Source organism: Giraffa tippelskirchi, chromosome 10, assembly GCF_054371585.1.
Source record: "Giraffa tippelskirchi isolate mGirTip1 chromosome 10, T2T-mGirTip1v1.2.pri, whole genome shotgun sequence".
NCBI classification, from domain to species: Eukaryota; Metazoa; Chordata; class Mammalia; order Artiodactyla; family Giraffidae; genus Giraffa; species Giraffa tippelskirchi.
In genome coordinates, this window is record NC_137284.1 from 35641590 (window position 1) to 35658892 (window position 17303).

The window sequence follows — 17303 nt, forward strand, 5'->3', positions numbered from 1 at the left end:
CTGACTCAAATTCATTCTTTTTAATGGCTGAGTAATATTCCACTGGGCTTCCTGCTTCCCTCGTAGCTGTCAGTAAAGAATCTGCCTGCAATGCAAGAGACCCAGATTCGATTCCTGGGTCAGTAAGATCCCCTGGAGAAGGAAATGGCTACCCACTCCAGTATACTTGCCAGGGAAATCCCATGGACAGAGGAGTCTGGTGGGCTGTGGTCCATCAAGTTGCAAGAGTTGGAACAAGAGTTGGACATGACTTAGTGACTAAACCACCACCAATATTCCATTGTATATAGGTACCACAGCTTCTTTATCCATTTATCTGTCAATAGACATCTGGGTTGCCTCCAGGTCCTGGCTATTGTAAATAGTGCTGCAATGAACACTGGAATACAAGTCTTTTAAAACTGGTTTTCTCAGGGTATATGCACAGTAGTGGGTCACTGGGTCATATGGTAGATTTATTCCTAGTTTTTAAGGGATCTCTATGCTGTTCACAATGGCTACATCAATTTACATTCCCACCAACAGCGCAAGAGGGTTCCCTTTTCTCTGCATCCTCTCCAGCATTTATTATTTGTAGAGTTTTTGATGATGGCCCTTCTGACCAATGTGAGGTGACATCTCATTGTAGTTTTGATTTACATTTCTCTAGTAATGAGCGATGCTGAATATCTTTTCATGTGTTTATCAGCTATCTGTATGTCTTCTTTGGAGAAATGTTAAGTTATATCTTATATGTCATTTAAGTATAGATGAAGTAGGTGGAGGGGGGGGAGTAGTTAAAGGGGTGATGATAGGTGATAGAACAAGGGCCTGGCATGGGACCTTACCCTATTTCTTCCAGTCTCAATCCTTCTAGACATCTGATAGTTGATGAGTGAGCAGGAACCTCTATGTGTGGGAGAATCACAGACATACAAAAGGGAGGGTCAAGCATGCAGACCACTGGACACTGCTCAGGTCAACTGACTGCATCCTATAGGTAAATCACGTGTGCAGGGGGTGGGAGTTGGAGTGATGGTTAACAAATATAAGGTCACTTGGAAAATTCTAGTTATATATCATAGATATAAAGCAAAGATAAATTTTCCAAAGGGCACAATGAAAACCACAAACTAAATGCTTCATTTAGTTACGAATCATAACCATAGCCATAAAACTGGGCTCCTTACGTAATCCTCTGTTAGTATTTGGATGATTGCCAAAACTGCAGTGTGGACATGAACACTCATAGTGGATTTAACTACTTATCATAGAATTTATCCCAAGGAGGTAGCTTGATGTAATAGAAGCATCAATAGATATTCAAAGAGAAGAAAGGGCTTGGAGAAGAGAGGAGTGGGGAAAGCAAGATGGAAGGAAGGATGGAAGGAAGGTGGGTAAGAGGAAGTAGGTGATGGATATTAAGACTGAATTAAATCCAAACTCTGCCTCTCTAGTTAGGTATACTTTTTTTTTTTTTTTGCCATGCTATATGGTTTGCAGGATCTTATTTCTCTGACCAGGGACTGAACTCATGCCCACTGCAGTGGGAGCACAGAATCTTAACCACTGGGCCACCAGGGAAATCCCTAGTTAGGTGAACTTTGACAAGTTATTTAACCTCTCCGAACCATATTCTTTTCATCTGGACATGGTGATTTACCTTTCATGGTGACTGTGAGAATTAGAAATGACTTTTATAAAGTAATTACTTTTCTAAAATGCCTGGTACATAAGTCCATACTAACTCATTGCTAGTGATTTTTGTATTTAGGTAAATGGTGATGCTGCTACCACTTAGCAACATCACCAAATTGTATATAGCACTATTTTACACATTATTCGTTTTTAAAAAATTATTTGTAGTTTTGGCTATGCTGAGTCTTTGTGGCTGCACAGGCTCTTCTCTAGTTGCGGCGAGTGGGAGCCACTCCCTAGCTGTGGTGTGTGGGCTTCTCATTGTGGTGGCTTCTCTTGTTGTGGAGCATGGCTAGGGCATGTGGACTTCAGTAGCTGTGGCTCCTGAGCTCTAGAGCATAGGCTGAATAGGTGTGGCACATGGGCTTAGTTGCTTTGTGACGTGTGGGATCTTCCCAGAACAGGGATCAATCCCGTGTCTCCTGCACTGGCAGGCAGATCCTTTACCACTGAGCCACGGGGGAAGCCCCTACATTATTCGTAAACAGTTACATGCAACAAACTACATGCATCATGATGATGCAGTTTTTAGACTATAATGATGGATTTTGAAAGAAATGTAGCATTTTGAAAAATAAGTAATATACTGAAAAAAATGCATGCTTCTCAATGTTCCATTGGATACAAATATGTCTCAGAAAATCTAAATGAAAACACTAGCACCTCTACCTGATTCTGAAGGAAGTAACATGCCTCAAACCTGAACACCGTTTAAATTGTGACACGCACCTGAAGCCATAACGCTTTCTTCCATATTTCCTTTGGAATGAAGGTGCTTTTGGAGTTATAACTGGAAGTGACTTTCTCTCAAATGGTGTCAGACATGGAGGGAATAAAGATTAAGAAGCAATACTCACAGATAGGATCTGGTCTCCTCTCTGGAGCTCCCCGCTCAGGTCTGCTGGTCCACCAGCCAGAATGAAGGAGACAAAAATACCTTCTCCGTCTTCTCCGCCCACGATGTTGAAGCCTAGGCCAGTGGAGCCTTTATGCAGGACCACCTTGCGGGGCTCCCTGTAGAAACGAGTGGAGAATCACGTTCATAGGGTGGCCCAGTCAAGATTTACATTGCTTTTACTTACTACCTGTGAAAATGGCTTCTCCAATTATGATAAATTTGCATATCAAAAATATGCTAATACCAGGGCAGATGTCTGAATTCCTCACTGTAACAAATGCCAATATACCATGCAAATTTATCCCTTAATTCCAAAACACTTCCTTAAACTAGCTTTACTTCCAATTTTCCTTTGTTTATAACATCTGTTCTTATACTGAGCACTGCTACAGCAGTATTCAATAGGATGGATGTATCCAAAAAGAGGAAGAGAGTTTTGGGAACAAGAGACTAGACTGAATAGGCCAGACGATGAACAATATTACATGCCAGCCTGTGGGCTTGTTTTTTGTTTAATTAAAATTTACTCTGTAGGCAGTGGGGACTCACTGGAAGATTTCTGAGGCATGAATAATATTTAAATCAATTTTAGGAAGATTACAAATGGTCATATGTAGGATTGATGGAGTTGGAAGCACAGATATGATGGGAGACAGGAAAACTACTGAGGATGTTGACCAAGTAATCCAGGTTTAAGGAAGTGACAGCCTGCCCAAGAGGGATGGCAGTGATCATGAAAAGAAAGGGCAACATGAAAGAGGTAATTTGAAGGTGGGAACAGAGGTTGTTTCTGGTATTGGAGGAGGAAGGAAGAACATATAAGTACTTGCAAAAAGGAGAGAGTGTGGGTGGAATCCAGGGTATGAGCATGAGTATGATTTTGACATGCTTAATTCCAGGTACTAGTGGGACATCCTTGTGGAGATGTGTGAAGCAGTTAGAGACATAGGATAGGAATTTAGATTCTCAGAGAGGACTGCAAAGGCAGATTTGAGGGTCATCAATAAAAGGATGAGAGATCAAATCTCAAGTGAACAGTTCATTGAGATTGTTTAGAGGTTGGAAAATTATGGAACACAGAATTGCAGGAGTTCTAAGAAGGCATCTAGTTGAATTGTCTCTATCAGGAGTTTCAAAAAATGTATCCTGCAAGCCTCAGGTTTGACCAAGATTTTTTTATATATCACCCACCTTCCTCTTTCAAATATCTCAGTTCCAATTATGAAATGTTTCTCTTCTATTTTCTTACTCTTAATGATGTAAGAACGACAAAGAGCCATCTGATATATTTTTATTTTTTAAAATTAATTTTTATTGGAGTATTGCTGCTTTACAATGTTGTGTTAGTTTCCACTGTGCAATAAAGTGAATCAGTTATACATTTATGTATTGTTGTAGTTCAGTGGCTAAGCCATGACCAGCTCTTTGTTGACCCCATGGACTGCAGCACGCCAGGCTTCCCTGTCCATCACCAACTCCCGGAGTTTGCTTAAACTCATGTCCATTGAATCAGTGATGCCATCCAGTCATCTGATCCTCTGTCATCCCCTTCTCCTCCTGCCTTCAATATTTCCCAGCATCAGGGTCTTTTCCAATGAAGCAGCTCTTTGCATCAGGTGGCTTAACTATTGGAGCTTCAGCTTCAGCATCAGTCCTTCCAATGAATATTCAAGGTTGAGTTCCTTTAGGATTGACTGATTTGATCTCCTTGCTATGCAAGGGACTCTCAAGAGTCTTCTCCAACACCACTGTTCAAAAGCATCAATTCTTCAACGCTCAGCTTTCTTTATAGTCCAATTCTGACATCCATACATGACTACTGGAAAAACCATAGCTTTGACTGGATGGACCTTTGTCGGCAAAGTGACATCTCTGCTTTTTAATATGCTGTCTAGATTTGTCATAGCTTTTCTTCCAAAGAGCAAATGTCTTTTAATTTTGTGGCTTCAGTCACTGGCTGCAGTGATTTTGGAGTCCAAGAAAATAAAGACTGTCACTATTTTTCCACTTTTTCTCCATCTACTGGCCGTGAAGTGAAAGGACTGGATCCCATGATCCTTGTTTTTTGAATGTTGAGTTTTAAGCCAGCTTTTTCACTCTCCTCTTTCACCCTCATCAAGAGGATCTTTAGTTCCTCTTTGTATACGCATATCCACTCTTTTTTAGATATCCTTCCCATTGAGGTCACCACAGAGCATTGAGTAGAGTTTCCTGTGCTATACAGTAGGTTTTTAATTAGTTATCTATTTTATACATAGTAGTGATTTTATGTCAATCCCAATCTCCTAATTCATCCCAACCCTCCTTTCCCACTTTGGTAACTTAAGTTTGTTCTCTCAATCTATGACTCTATTTTTGCTTTCCAAATAAGTTCATCTGTACCATTTTTTAAGGTTCTACATATAAGCAATATTATATGATATTTAGGTCATCATATTAATGACTACACAGACTTTTTTATCTGCTGTCACATTTCCTTGCATAAAGAGATGCATTGTATCTATTTCACCCTTATTTGAGGAAAGGTGTACAATGCACACTAGAGCTTGGACTATAAGTAACATGTAACAATGCTATGTATTAAGAGGTAACTTGACTTAGAGTTAGTTCATTCTGATGGGGGCAGACTACTGATATGCAATACAAGCAATAAGTTAGTTTGTTATATGGCATGCTAGAAAGCAGTAAATATTTTGGGAAGAAGAAAGTGGAGGAGTGCAAGGACAGGTGCTTGCAGAGATGAGCTTTGGCAGGATTTACTGAAAAGGTGACAGTTGAGGAAAGACAGAGGAGGTGAGGAATCTCATCATGATATCTAAAGGAGACATTCCAGCTAGCAGGGACAGAGGCCCTAATATGGGAACGTGCCTGGTGTTGTCAAGGAAAAGCTAGGAGGCCATTGTGGCTGAATGAGTGAACAAGGGAAGGAGAATGGTAAAAGATGACGTCAGTGTACTAATTTTCTATTGATGAGCAACAAATTGCCACAAACTTAGTGGTGACAAATTACCACAAACACCATTATCTCACAGTTTTGTAGGTCAGAAGTCTGGGTGGCCTTGTCTAGGTTGTCTGCCTAGGATTTCATAAGGTTATCAAGGTGTCAGCCAGGGCAAACTTTATTGGGATGCTCTGGGGAAAAAGCCAGATCCATATTCAAGTTAGGTTGTTGGCAGAATTCAGTATCTTGTACTTGTAGGGCTGTTTTACATATACTGGGTTGGCCAAAAGAGTTCGTTCAGTTTTTTCTGTAAGATCTTATGGAAGAAACCCAAATGAACCTTTTTTGGCCAACTCAGTATTTTATTATAAGGAATTGACTGATGGAGCCATGAATGATGAGAAGTTCTAGGATCTACAGTCAGCAAGCTGGAGACCAGGAATGCTGATGGTATAACTTCTACCTCAGGTTTGAATCCAAAGTTAGAAGAAAACCAATGTCCCAGCTCAAAGGCAGAAAGAAAGAGCAAATTCTCTCTTACTTTGTCTTTGGTTTTATTCAGGCCTTCAGTGGGTTGGATGTGGCTACTCATGAGAGAGGACAATCAGCTTTACTCAGTATACTGATACAAATGATAGTCTCTTCCAGAAACATCCTCACAGACATATCCTTATAAGGTTTAATTATCTGTGTACCCTGTGACCCAGTCAAGTTGACATACAAAATTAACCATAACGAAGACTGAGGTCCTGTTTCCTTGCTGGCTGCCAGTTGGGAGTCTCTCTCAGCTTCTAGAGGGCACCCCTTTTCCTTCTCATGTGGTCCTCTCTAAACTTCAAGTCAGAAATGTACACTGAATCCTTTCCTTTTTTGGAAGCTCTCTGGCTTGTTCTTCTGCAGCTGGCTGGATTTAACTCTCTGCTTTTCCAAGGTCTGTGTGATTAGGTTTGAAGCACCCAGATGATTCTTCACCTTAAGATCAACTGCTTAGTAACCTTAATTACATTTGCAAAGTCCCTTTTCCATGTAAGGTAACTTAACTGTGGGAGCAACACCAGAAGGTGGAGATCATGGGGCCATTTCAGATTTTGACTCCCACAGGCAGATAGGCAACAGGGGATAAATCCTGAAGGGCCCCATAGACCATTTTAAAACTTTGATTTTTATTCTGAGAGAAACAGGGACCCACTGGGAAAAATTACGTGATCTGGTTTACATTTTAAATGATTACTTTGGTATAAAGTAGATATGAGGGGCAAAGATTAAAGAAGACAAGCTGGGTGGATTTTGCTATATTTAGGCAAAATATAATAGTGCCATGGGGGAGAGTGGTATTAGAGGAGGTGGTGGACAGTGGATACATTTCCAGTCTGTTTTCTTTTTCTGTTCAGATTGAGTAATTCCTGTTTTTCTATTTCCAGATTCACTGTTTCTTTCTTCTGTTTTATTTATTCTGCTATCAAACCCATCTAGTGAGTTTTAAAATTTTGGTTATTTTATTTTAAAAAAGTTTTAACATTCTATTTGTTTTTTTTTTTAATATCTTTTATTCCTTTGCTGAGACTTTCTATTTCTAAAAAAAAAATTATTTCAAGTGCATTTGTTATTGCTTATTGAAGCATGATGGTGGCTTCAAAATCCTTGACAGAAAATTCCAACATCTGTGTTATTAGTACCTCAATATTGCTGTCTTTTGTCTCTCCTCATTCAAGTTGAGGTTATCCTGGTTTTTGGCATGATAAGTGATCTTTTATTGTCTACTGGACATTTTGGGTGTTATGTTGTGAGGCACTGGATTCTATCTCATTTAGTCTTTTCCAGGTTGTAGATTCATTTAGCAGATCCAAGTGCTCTGGTATCCAAGCAGATACCAGATCCAAGGGATGGGTATTCAGCTCTCCACATGGCTCTGGTGGCACCAGAGGGGAGACAGGGGTACCAGTTTGCACTCTACTCATTCTACCTGCGTGCCAGTTGGTGAGGGTAGGGGCTCAGGTCCTTTTGGACCCACTGACACCAAAGGTGGAGAGAAAGTGGCACGTTGACCAGTACCACCTTGAACCACCTTGTTTTGCCTTTGAGAGGGGCTAGAAGTTCAGCCCTCCCCACCCCCCATCGAGCCCCATGGACACTACCCTGGTAGGTAAAGTGGTTTGCCAACAAGTACTGCTTCATTCTCCCTCCTCCTGGCTGTTGCCACTGCCCAGGGGTAGAAGTTCAGCTCCCAGCAGGTCCCTGACAATAGCAGAAGTAGGGGAACAGAAAGCTAATCTCATTCCAGCTCGTTGCTGCTGGGTTAAGATGCAAGTTCAGCTTCCCACTGAAAGTGGAGTATCAACTAACAACACCTCATACCATCTTATTCTGCTTTTTAGTTGCAGGATGGGAATGGAAGTTCAGCTCTTCTTTGGCCCCCTGACACCAATCCAGTGGAGGAAATGAAGGGCCATCTCATAATTGCACATCCCAGCTGTCTCTGGTGGGGTCAGGAGTCCAGCTATCCACATGGTCTACTGGTACCACAATGGTGAGTGGATGACTTTTTCTGTTATCTGGCTAGAGTAGGACCCCATTGCCCCAAACTCCCCTGTTCTATTAGTCAACTCTTTCCCCAGTCCTTTGGTTACAGGGAGCAGGCTTTTCTTGAGGCTTTTAAATCTATACATAGTGGCGGTTTCAGGGTATAGCCTTCTCTGCCCCATCCAGGATATACGGGACGCAGAAAAAAAATCCAGATAACTCACATCAGTGTCATTCCTCTTCGAGTCTGCCTGACATCTTTCCAACTTTTAAAACTATTTATTTATTTGTTTATGGCTGTGCTGGGTCTCTGTTGCTGCATGCAGGTTTTCTCTAGGTTGCAACGAGCAGGGGCTACACTTTCTTCATTGTAGTAGGCAGGCTTCTCATGGTGGTGGTTTCCCTTGTTGCAGAGCATGGGGAGCTCTGCAACACGTGGATTCTAGGGCTCTAGGGCACGAGGACTCAGCAGGTGCAGTGTGTGGGCTCAGTAGCTGTGGCGCATGGGCTTAGTTGCTCCACAGCAGGTAAGATCTTCCCGGACCAGGGATCGAACCCATGTCCCCTACATTGGCAGGTGGATTCTTAACCACTGCACCACCAGGGAAGTCCTTTGTCCAGCTTTTTAGAGTATTTTTATGTTTGTTTGATTATGTCTAAAGTTGTTTTTGCTTTTCTACATAAAAGGGAAAATTAGAGAGGAACAGGGATACTTTCCATTGGCTGATACCAGAAATCCAGGTTCTAGATACATTTTTGAAGGTAGAGGTTAACAGGATTTTTGACAAAAAAGTTATTATAAAAAATATCTTTTTCCTCCCATTATAAAACACATACTTTCAGTGGGACCAGTGACATTCAAGCTATAGCTAATAAACAGATGGCAGGAAGGAGGCTATTATGACTCTGTTTACCTAGATGCTGAATGTTGTACTTAATGCTTCCTGTGCATCATTCCATTTGAGGTCTGCAACAACTTGGAAACTAATCCTAAAAGGAAGATGGATTGGTGATTGGATAGATTGAAGAGGAAGTGTAGTAAAATGTTGAAACCAGAATCTAGATGGCAAGTATATGGGTGTTCATTATAACATTCTTTAAATTTCTTTATGTTTGAAAAATTTTATAACAAAATATTGAGAAAAGTAAACAACCTGATGAAGAAATTATTTTGACAACTCTCTAGTGTAGTTAAACAAGACTACTTGCCCAACTTTTTACTGAGTTTAGTAAGTAGCAAAGGCAGAACTAAGGTGGAGATTTTCTAATTCAAAATCCCAGAGTCTAAAGTACAATATATTCCAGAGACTGTGAATTGACAAGTTGGAGGCTTAATATGAACCACAGTGTTAACAAATTTTTAAATTCATTGCTCATGTTTAAAATTAGGAAAACTTGCATAAAATGTGGATTTACGGCTTTGCATGAGAAAAAAACCAACCCAGACATTCTATGAGTACTGACTCTCAGTCTCACTGTATAGCAACAGTTGTCTAGAACATGGCCCACTTAGATGGGGTTGTCATTCTCTAGTCTCATCTCTGCCTCATGTTCCTCAGACCAAAAAGGCTATAAGTTGCATCGCATTTGCCCTTCATGCAAAGTTAAGAGGAAAGTAAGGCATTTCTTGTACTCATGGTTCTATCAAAAATGAGAAAATTTTGACTTTGTGGAGGAAGCTTGATATTTTAATAGAAAAATGGGAGAGAACAAAATTCATTTGGAACTAAAGATTATCCTTACATGTTTAATATGCAAAATGAGTCTCTTCAGAATGAATACATTTTTTAAGACTATAATGAAACATTAGATCCCATTACATATCTATGTAACTTACACAGGGGCATGTTATTAGTGATCTCTGTGCATAAAATATATCATTTGTGAGTGATGGTAGTTTTTATTTGTTTTCCTTGGACACGTCTTTTAAACTAAATTATCTGGAAACTTCTCAACTCTTGAGATTTAAGTGTGTTTTTAAAAAGAGAATTTTGTATCACAGTAAATTAGGATGTTTATTTTAATAATAGGGAGGAACGCCAAAGAAATAAGTCTGTAAAATTCTATGCAAATGAAATGTCCTAAGCATACTCCAAATGATTTACTTTTTCTAATTTAAAATTCTTATACTAATAACCCATTATATTATGTGGAAGATTTTAAAGAGTTTTCATGTAAAAACAAAACAAACAAATATAACGAATATGTAACAAAACAGAAACAGACTCACAGATAAAGCGAGCACACAAGTGGTTACCAGGAGGGAGAGGGAAACAGTGGAGCGGAGGCAAATAGGGATGAAGAGATACAAATTACTATGTATGAAATAAACAAGCTATGAGTATATAGTGCACAAAACAGGAAATAGAGCCAATGTTTTATAAGAACTTTGTTGTTCAGTCACTAAGTTGTGTCCGACTTTTTGCTGCTGCTGCTGCTAATTCGCTTCAGTCGTGTCCGACTCTGTGCGACCCCATAGTCAGCAGCCCACCAGGCTCCGCCGTCCCTGGGATTCTCCAGGCAAGAACACTGGAGTGGGTTGCCATTTCCTTCTCTTGTGCATGAAAGGGAAAAGTGAAAGTGAAGTCACTCAGTCGTGTCCAACTCTTAGCGACCCCATGGACTGTAGACTACCAGGCTCCTCCGTCCATAGGATTTTCCAGGCAAGAGTACTGGAGTGGGGTGCCATTGCCTTCTCCAGTCCGACTTTTTATGACCCCATAAACTGCAGCGTGCTAGCCTTCCCTGTCCTTCACTATCTCCTGAGTTTGCTCAAACTCATGTCCATTGAGTCAGTGAAGCCACCCAGCCATCTTATCCGCTGTTGCCCCCTTCTCTTGCCCTCAATCTTTCCCAGCATCACGGTCTTTTCCAGTGAGGCAGCTCTTTGTATCAGGTGGTCAAAGTATGGAGCTTCAGCTTCAACATCAGTCCTTCCAATGAATATTCGGGGTTGATTTCCTTTAGGATTGACTGGTTTGATTTCCTTGCTGTCCAAGGGACTCTCAAGAGTCTTCCCCAGCATCATATTTCGAAAGCATCAATTCTTTGGTGCTCAGCCTTCTTTATACTCCTATTCTCACATCCATACTATAGCTTTGACTATACAGACATTTGTCGGCAAAGTGACGTCTCTGTTTTTTAATACGCTGTCTAGCTTTGTCATAGCTTTTCTTCCAAAGAGCAAGTGTCTTTTAATTTTGTGGCCATAGTCACCTTACATAGTAATTTTGGAGCCCAAGAAAATAAAATCTGTAACTGTTTCCACTTTTTCCCCAACTATTTGCCATGAAGTGATGGGACAGGGTGTCATGATCTTCCTTTTTTTAATGTTAAGTTTTAAGGCAGCTTTTCACTCTCCTCTTTAACCTTCATCAAGAGGCTGTTTAGTTCTTCTTTGCTGTCTGCCATTAGAGTGATATCATCTGCATATCTGAGGTTGTTAATATTTCTCCTGGAAATCTTGATTCCAGCTTGTCATCCAGCGTGGCATGTGCATGATGTACCCTGCATGTAAGTTAAATAAGCAGGCTGATAATATACAGCCTTGACATACTCCTTTCACAATTTTGAACCAGTCTGTTGTTCCATGTCCGGTTCTAACTGTTACTTCTTGTCCTGCATATAGGTTTCTCAGGAGGCAGATAAGGTGGTCTGGTATTCCCATCTCTTTAAGAATTTTCCACAGTTTGTTGGCATCTACATAATCAAAGGCTTTAGCCTAGTCAATGAAGCAGATGATTTTAAAAATTCCCTTGCTTTTTCTACGATCCAATGGAGGTTGGCAATTTGATTGGTGGTTCATTTGCTTTTTCTAAATCCAGCTTGTAAGTTCTCAGTTCACATACTTACTGCTCAAGCCTAGCTTGAAGGATTTTGAACATAATCTTGCTAGCACGTGAAATGAATGCAATTGTATGGTAACTTGAACATCCTTTGTCATTGCCTTTCTGTGAGATTGGAATGAAAACTGACCTTTTTCAGTCCTGTGGCCACTGCTGTTTTCCAAATTTGCTGGCATATTGAGTGCAGCACTTTCACAGCATCATCTTTTAGGATTTGAAATAGCTCAGCTAGAATTCCATCACCTCCACTAGCTTTGTTCATACTAATGCTTCCTAAGGCCCACTTGACTTCACACTCCAGGATGTCTGGCTCTAGCTCAGTGACCATACCATTGTGGTTATCTGGGTCATTAAGACCTTTTTTGTACAGTTTGTTCTGTGTATTCTTGCCATTTCTTCTTAATCTCTTTTTCTGTTAGGTCCTTGCCATTTCTGTCCTTTATTGAGCCCATCTTTGCATGAAATGTTCACTTGGTATCTCCAGTTTTCTTGAAGAGATCTCTACTCTTTCCCATTCTATTTTTTTCCTCTATTTCTTTGTATTGTTCACTTAAGAAACCTTTCTTATCTCTCCTTGCTTTTCTCTGGAACTCTGCATTCAATTGGGTATATTTTTCCCTTTCTCCTTCACATTTTGCTTCTCTTCTTTTCTCAGCTATTTGTTAGGCCTCCTCAGACCTTGTTGCATTTTGCCTTGTTGCATTTCTTCTTCTTGGGGCTGGTGTTGATCACAGCCTCCTGTACAATGTCATGAACTTCCGTTCATAGTTCATCAGGCACTCTGTCTATCAGATCTAATCCCTTGAATCTATTTGTCACTTCCACTGTATAAACATAAGGGTTTTGATTTAGGTCATACATGAATGGCCTAATAGTTTTCCCTACTTGCTTCAATTTGAGCCTGAATTTTGCAATAAGGAGCTGATGATCTGAGCCATAATCAACTCCTGGTCTTGTTTGTGCTGACTGCATAGAGCCTCTCCATCTTTGGCTACAAACAATATAACCAATCTGATTTCAGTATTGACCATTTGGTGATGTCTATGTGTAGACACTTGTGCTGTTGGAAGAGATGTGCTATGTTTGCTATGACCAGTGTATTCTCTTGGCAAAACTCTGTTAGCCTTTGCCCTGCTTCATTTTGTACTCCGAGGCAAAACTTGTCTGTTATTCCATGTATCTCTTCACTTCCTACTTTTGCATTCCAGTCCCCTATGATAAAAAGGACATCTTTTTTTGGTGTTAGTTCTGGAAGGTCTTGTAGGTCTTCATAAAATCATTTAGCTTCAGCTTCTTCAGGATTAGTGTGTGGGGCATAGATTTGAATTACTGTGATATTGAACAGTTTGCCTTGGAAACGGACCAAGATCATTCTGTCATTTTTGAGATTGCACCCAAGTACTGCACTTTGGACTCTTTTGATGACCATGATGGCTACTCCATTTCTTCTAAGGGATTCCTGCCCACAGTAGTAGATATAATGGTCATCTGAGTTAAATTCACCTATTCTGGTCCATTTTACTTCACTGATGCCTAAAAGAGCTTTAAATGGGGTATAATCTATAAAAACACTAGATCACTATGTTGTACATGTGAGACAAATATTATAAATCAACTACACTTAAAAAATAAAAAGTAGGGTGTTTCAATGTATATTTTCCCTTTTAGAGATCAAAACCCTGTTTTCTAAAAACTTTATTTTTATTTTATATAGGAGTATAGTTGATTTACAATGCTTTGTTAGTTACATGTGTACATATATAGTATAAGTGATTCAGTTATACATATATCCCTTCTTTTGCAGATGCTTTTCTCATATATTTTTACAGGATATTGAGTTCCCCATGCTATATAGTAGGTCCTTATTGATTATCTACTTTATATAAAGTAATATGAAAAGTTCTATTTTTTGATGCTTTGGTAAGTCAACTAGTTTACATTAGTTGCTAAGCTAGTTTATTGTTCACACAGCTAGTAAATATCAGAACTAGTCCTTTTTTTTTTTAAGACACATCTTCTTCCTCTAGTTTTACTGAGGTATAATTGGCATATAATGCTGTATAAGCTTAAGGTGTATGGCACAGTGATTTGACTAATATACATCATGAAGTGATGGTCATAATAAGTTTAGTAAACATCCATCATCTCATACAAAATTAAGGAAGTAAATTTTTTTCCTTGTAATGAAAACTCTTAGGATTCAGGCTCTTAACATCTTTCACATATAACGTACAGCAGGGTTAATATACTTATCATGTTGTACATTAGACCCCTAGTACTTATTTATTTTATAACTGGAAGTTTGTACCTTTTGACTGTCTTCATCGAATATCCCCTTCTTCCCACCCTCTGCCTCTGATAACCACAATCCGATCTATTGTTTTTTTTTATAAGTGAGAGAGTTTTTAAGAGCAGTTTTGTAGTTGCTGTTTAATTGCTAAGTCATGTCTGACTCTTTGGAACCCCATGGACTGTAGCCGGCCAGGCTCCTCAGTTCAAGAGCAGTTTTGGTTCAGATAAAATGCAGAGGAAGGTTCAGATTTCCCATTAACATCCCGCCCCCACAAGGGCATAGCCTTCCTCACTTTCAATATCCCCTGCCAGAGTGCTAACACTTGTTACAATGGACGAACCTACACTGACCTGTCGTTATCACCCAAAGTCCACAGTTTACATTAGGGTTCACCACTCCAGGTGTTGTCCATGCTATGGCTTTGCACAAAGGGTATAATGTTATGTATCCATCATTATAGTATCACACAAAAGTAGTTTCACTGCCTTTAAATCCCCTGTGTCACACCTATTTATCCCACTCTCCACCCAACCCCTGGCAACACTAACCTTTGTACTGTCTCCATAGTTTTGTCTTTTCCAGAATGTCATATGGTTGGAATCCTACAGTAGGAGGCCTTTCAGATTGGCTTCTTTCACTTGGTGATATGTGTTAAGATTGCTCCATGTCTTTCCATGGCTTGATAGCTCATTTGTTTGGAGTGCTGAATCATAGTCCAGGGTCTGGGTAGACCTGTTTACTTATTCATTCATCTTCTGAAGGACACACTGGTTACTTCCAAGTTTTGGCAGTTGTAAACAGAGCCACTATAAACACCTATGTGAAGGTTTTTGTGTGGACATAAATTTTCAATTCATTTGGGTAAATACTAGAAGTGTGATTGCTAGATCTTATGGTAAAAGTAGCAAGAGACTGCCAACCCATCTTCCTAAGTGGCTGTACTAGTTTGTATTCCTACCAACAATGAATGAGAGTTCTTTACCAGCATTTGGTGTTGACAGAGTTCTAGATTTTTGCCATTCTCATATGTATGTAGTGCTATCTCACTGTTTTGACAGAGTCAGTCTCTTTACTCTAAGTATTTTGTCCATTAAATGGAGAGATAATCTAAACAATGCAAATTTAAAACACTAAGCTAAAATATACTTTGTATAAGCCAGAGGAAGACCTCAATTTTAAAAAGGCATCACAAAACATTTACAGAATATAGTTTCCAGAATTACTGACTCTCAAAGATTCACTTTAACTGCCCTTGGCTTCTGTCATTTGAACCAAAACTTCAGCACTTCATTATATGTTGCCTTGTACTCTTCTCTCTCTGAACTTCAAGGTATCCCCTCAACCTCTCTTTTCTCTTTAGTTCAGGCCTGGACTTTTAGGACAGTTTCCTAATCTGAAGATTCTTTGAGTCCAGTTTCAATGTTCCAAACACATTCTTTCCACTAGAATGACGCCTGATTCTCTTAGTTCCCTGCTTAATTGGCACCAGCCATCCTGGGCTCCATATCATATCAAACTCTTGTGCTTCTTTGAGTTGGGCATGTTGCTTCATCTCTCCACTCCTTGGCTCAGGCCATCTTAAAACTCAGTTCAAACTCTCTGACCCTCCAGGTTCAGGTGATCACTTAGTCCACACTGTGTCTGGTCCACATACTTCTACAGTAGCATTCATCACTTTGTGCAGCGATTACTCATAGATTCATCTCCCTTAGTAGACTGTCAGGCACCAGCAATTATCCCACAGTGGCAATATGCCTGACAACCAGGAACTCGGGAAATTGTTATTGAATCAATGAATCAACTCTTACAGTGATTTATATCTCATTTTACCCTCTGCTTCAAACTATAATTATTTTCACAAATATCTATTCTTTTTGGTAGATTTTTATTCAGGGATAGAAAAATCAAAAGTCCATATCAAAAGAACAGATAACACAAATGAGTGAAGCAGGCTGAGTTGGGATTGTAACAGACTGAGGGTATGTTCTCTCCCAAGGGAGTTTCTGCTCAACTCTGGACAGTTGCTCAAGCAGGAATACTGACTAGCATTGCCAGATTCTCCAATTTCTAAAGATGAGAGTCTAGATTTTATGTGAACTTTTCAGAATTTTAAGCTGACAGTAATAAATAAAAGTATGGTGCAAGTCACACACACGTCTATGTTTTGGACCCAGTTATGGGCTGCCAGTGAGACTCTGGCCTGTACCTAGTTTTTCAGGACATTCAGTGTCTGTTGCATGTTTGTCTGCTCTGTGATGCTCAGTGTGGTACCTGGCTCATGGCAATTCTCTGTAACCTCAAGTTGATTTAATATTCCACACTCAGTTCCATCTCTGTCCTTCCAAGTTCTCTGATTCTCAAATATCCTGTTCTTTTATTTTTTCCCTTTTTAAAACAGTTTATTTTTTTGGCTGTGCAGGTCTCTGTTGCTGCGTGTGGGTTTGCTCTAGCTGTAGTGAGCGGGGCTACTTTCTAGTTGCAGTGCTCAGATTTCTCATTGCAGTGGCTTCTCTCATTGCGGAGCATGGGCTCCAGGTGCACAGGCTTCAGTAGTTGCAGCTTATGGGCTCTAGAGGGTGGGCTCATTAGTTGTGGCACATGGGCCCAGTTGCCCCACGGCATGTGAGGTCTTCCTAGACCAAGGATTGAACCTGTGTCCTTTGCACAAAGCGGATTCTTAACCACAGGACCATCAGGGAATCCCTCTCTTTTATTTTTCCTTTTATGTAAGACCCGCTCAAGGTTGACCTTCTTCATGATGGCCTGTTCCCAAACATTTTGAGCCACAGCTCTCTTTCCTGCATGTTTATTGCCTTGCCAATGACTTTGGGTCTGATGAACATAACACCCTGCATTTCTGTGAACTTTTCCCTGTGCGAGGGCATTGTGACATCCAGAAAGATTATAACCTAACTGAAGGTATGGTGTCATGATTTATGCACAGGAAGAATGCACAATAAACATCAAGTGAAGTTTGAATAAATGAGTACATACCACCAGTTAATAAAGAAGTGGATTACTTTTCATACTGAAGTGATTTGAGCTCTAATTTTCGTATCACTCATCATTCAGAGTTCGGATTGTCTAAGGACCCATTTGTAGTCATTTTTCTACATTATTAAATGTGAA

The 17303-nt window shown here is 40.0% G+C and overlaps 1 protein-coding gene across 12 annotated transcripts in view; it reads right to left on the minus strand.

The window, feature by feature from the left end:
* DLG2 (discs large MAGUK scaffold protein 2) overlaps positions 1-17303 on the minus strand; it is a 2308738-nt gene that overhangs the window by 423195 nt on the left and 1868240 nt on the right. For all 12 annotated transcript variants that reach the window (XM_081536923.1, XM_081536915.1, XM_081536921.1 and 9 more), the window contains one exon: positions 2535-2691. In XM_081536923.1, coding sequence (XP_081393049.1) covers positions 2535-2691 — 157 coding nt within the window. The remainder of the gene's footprint in view (positions 1-2534; positions 2692-17303) is intronic.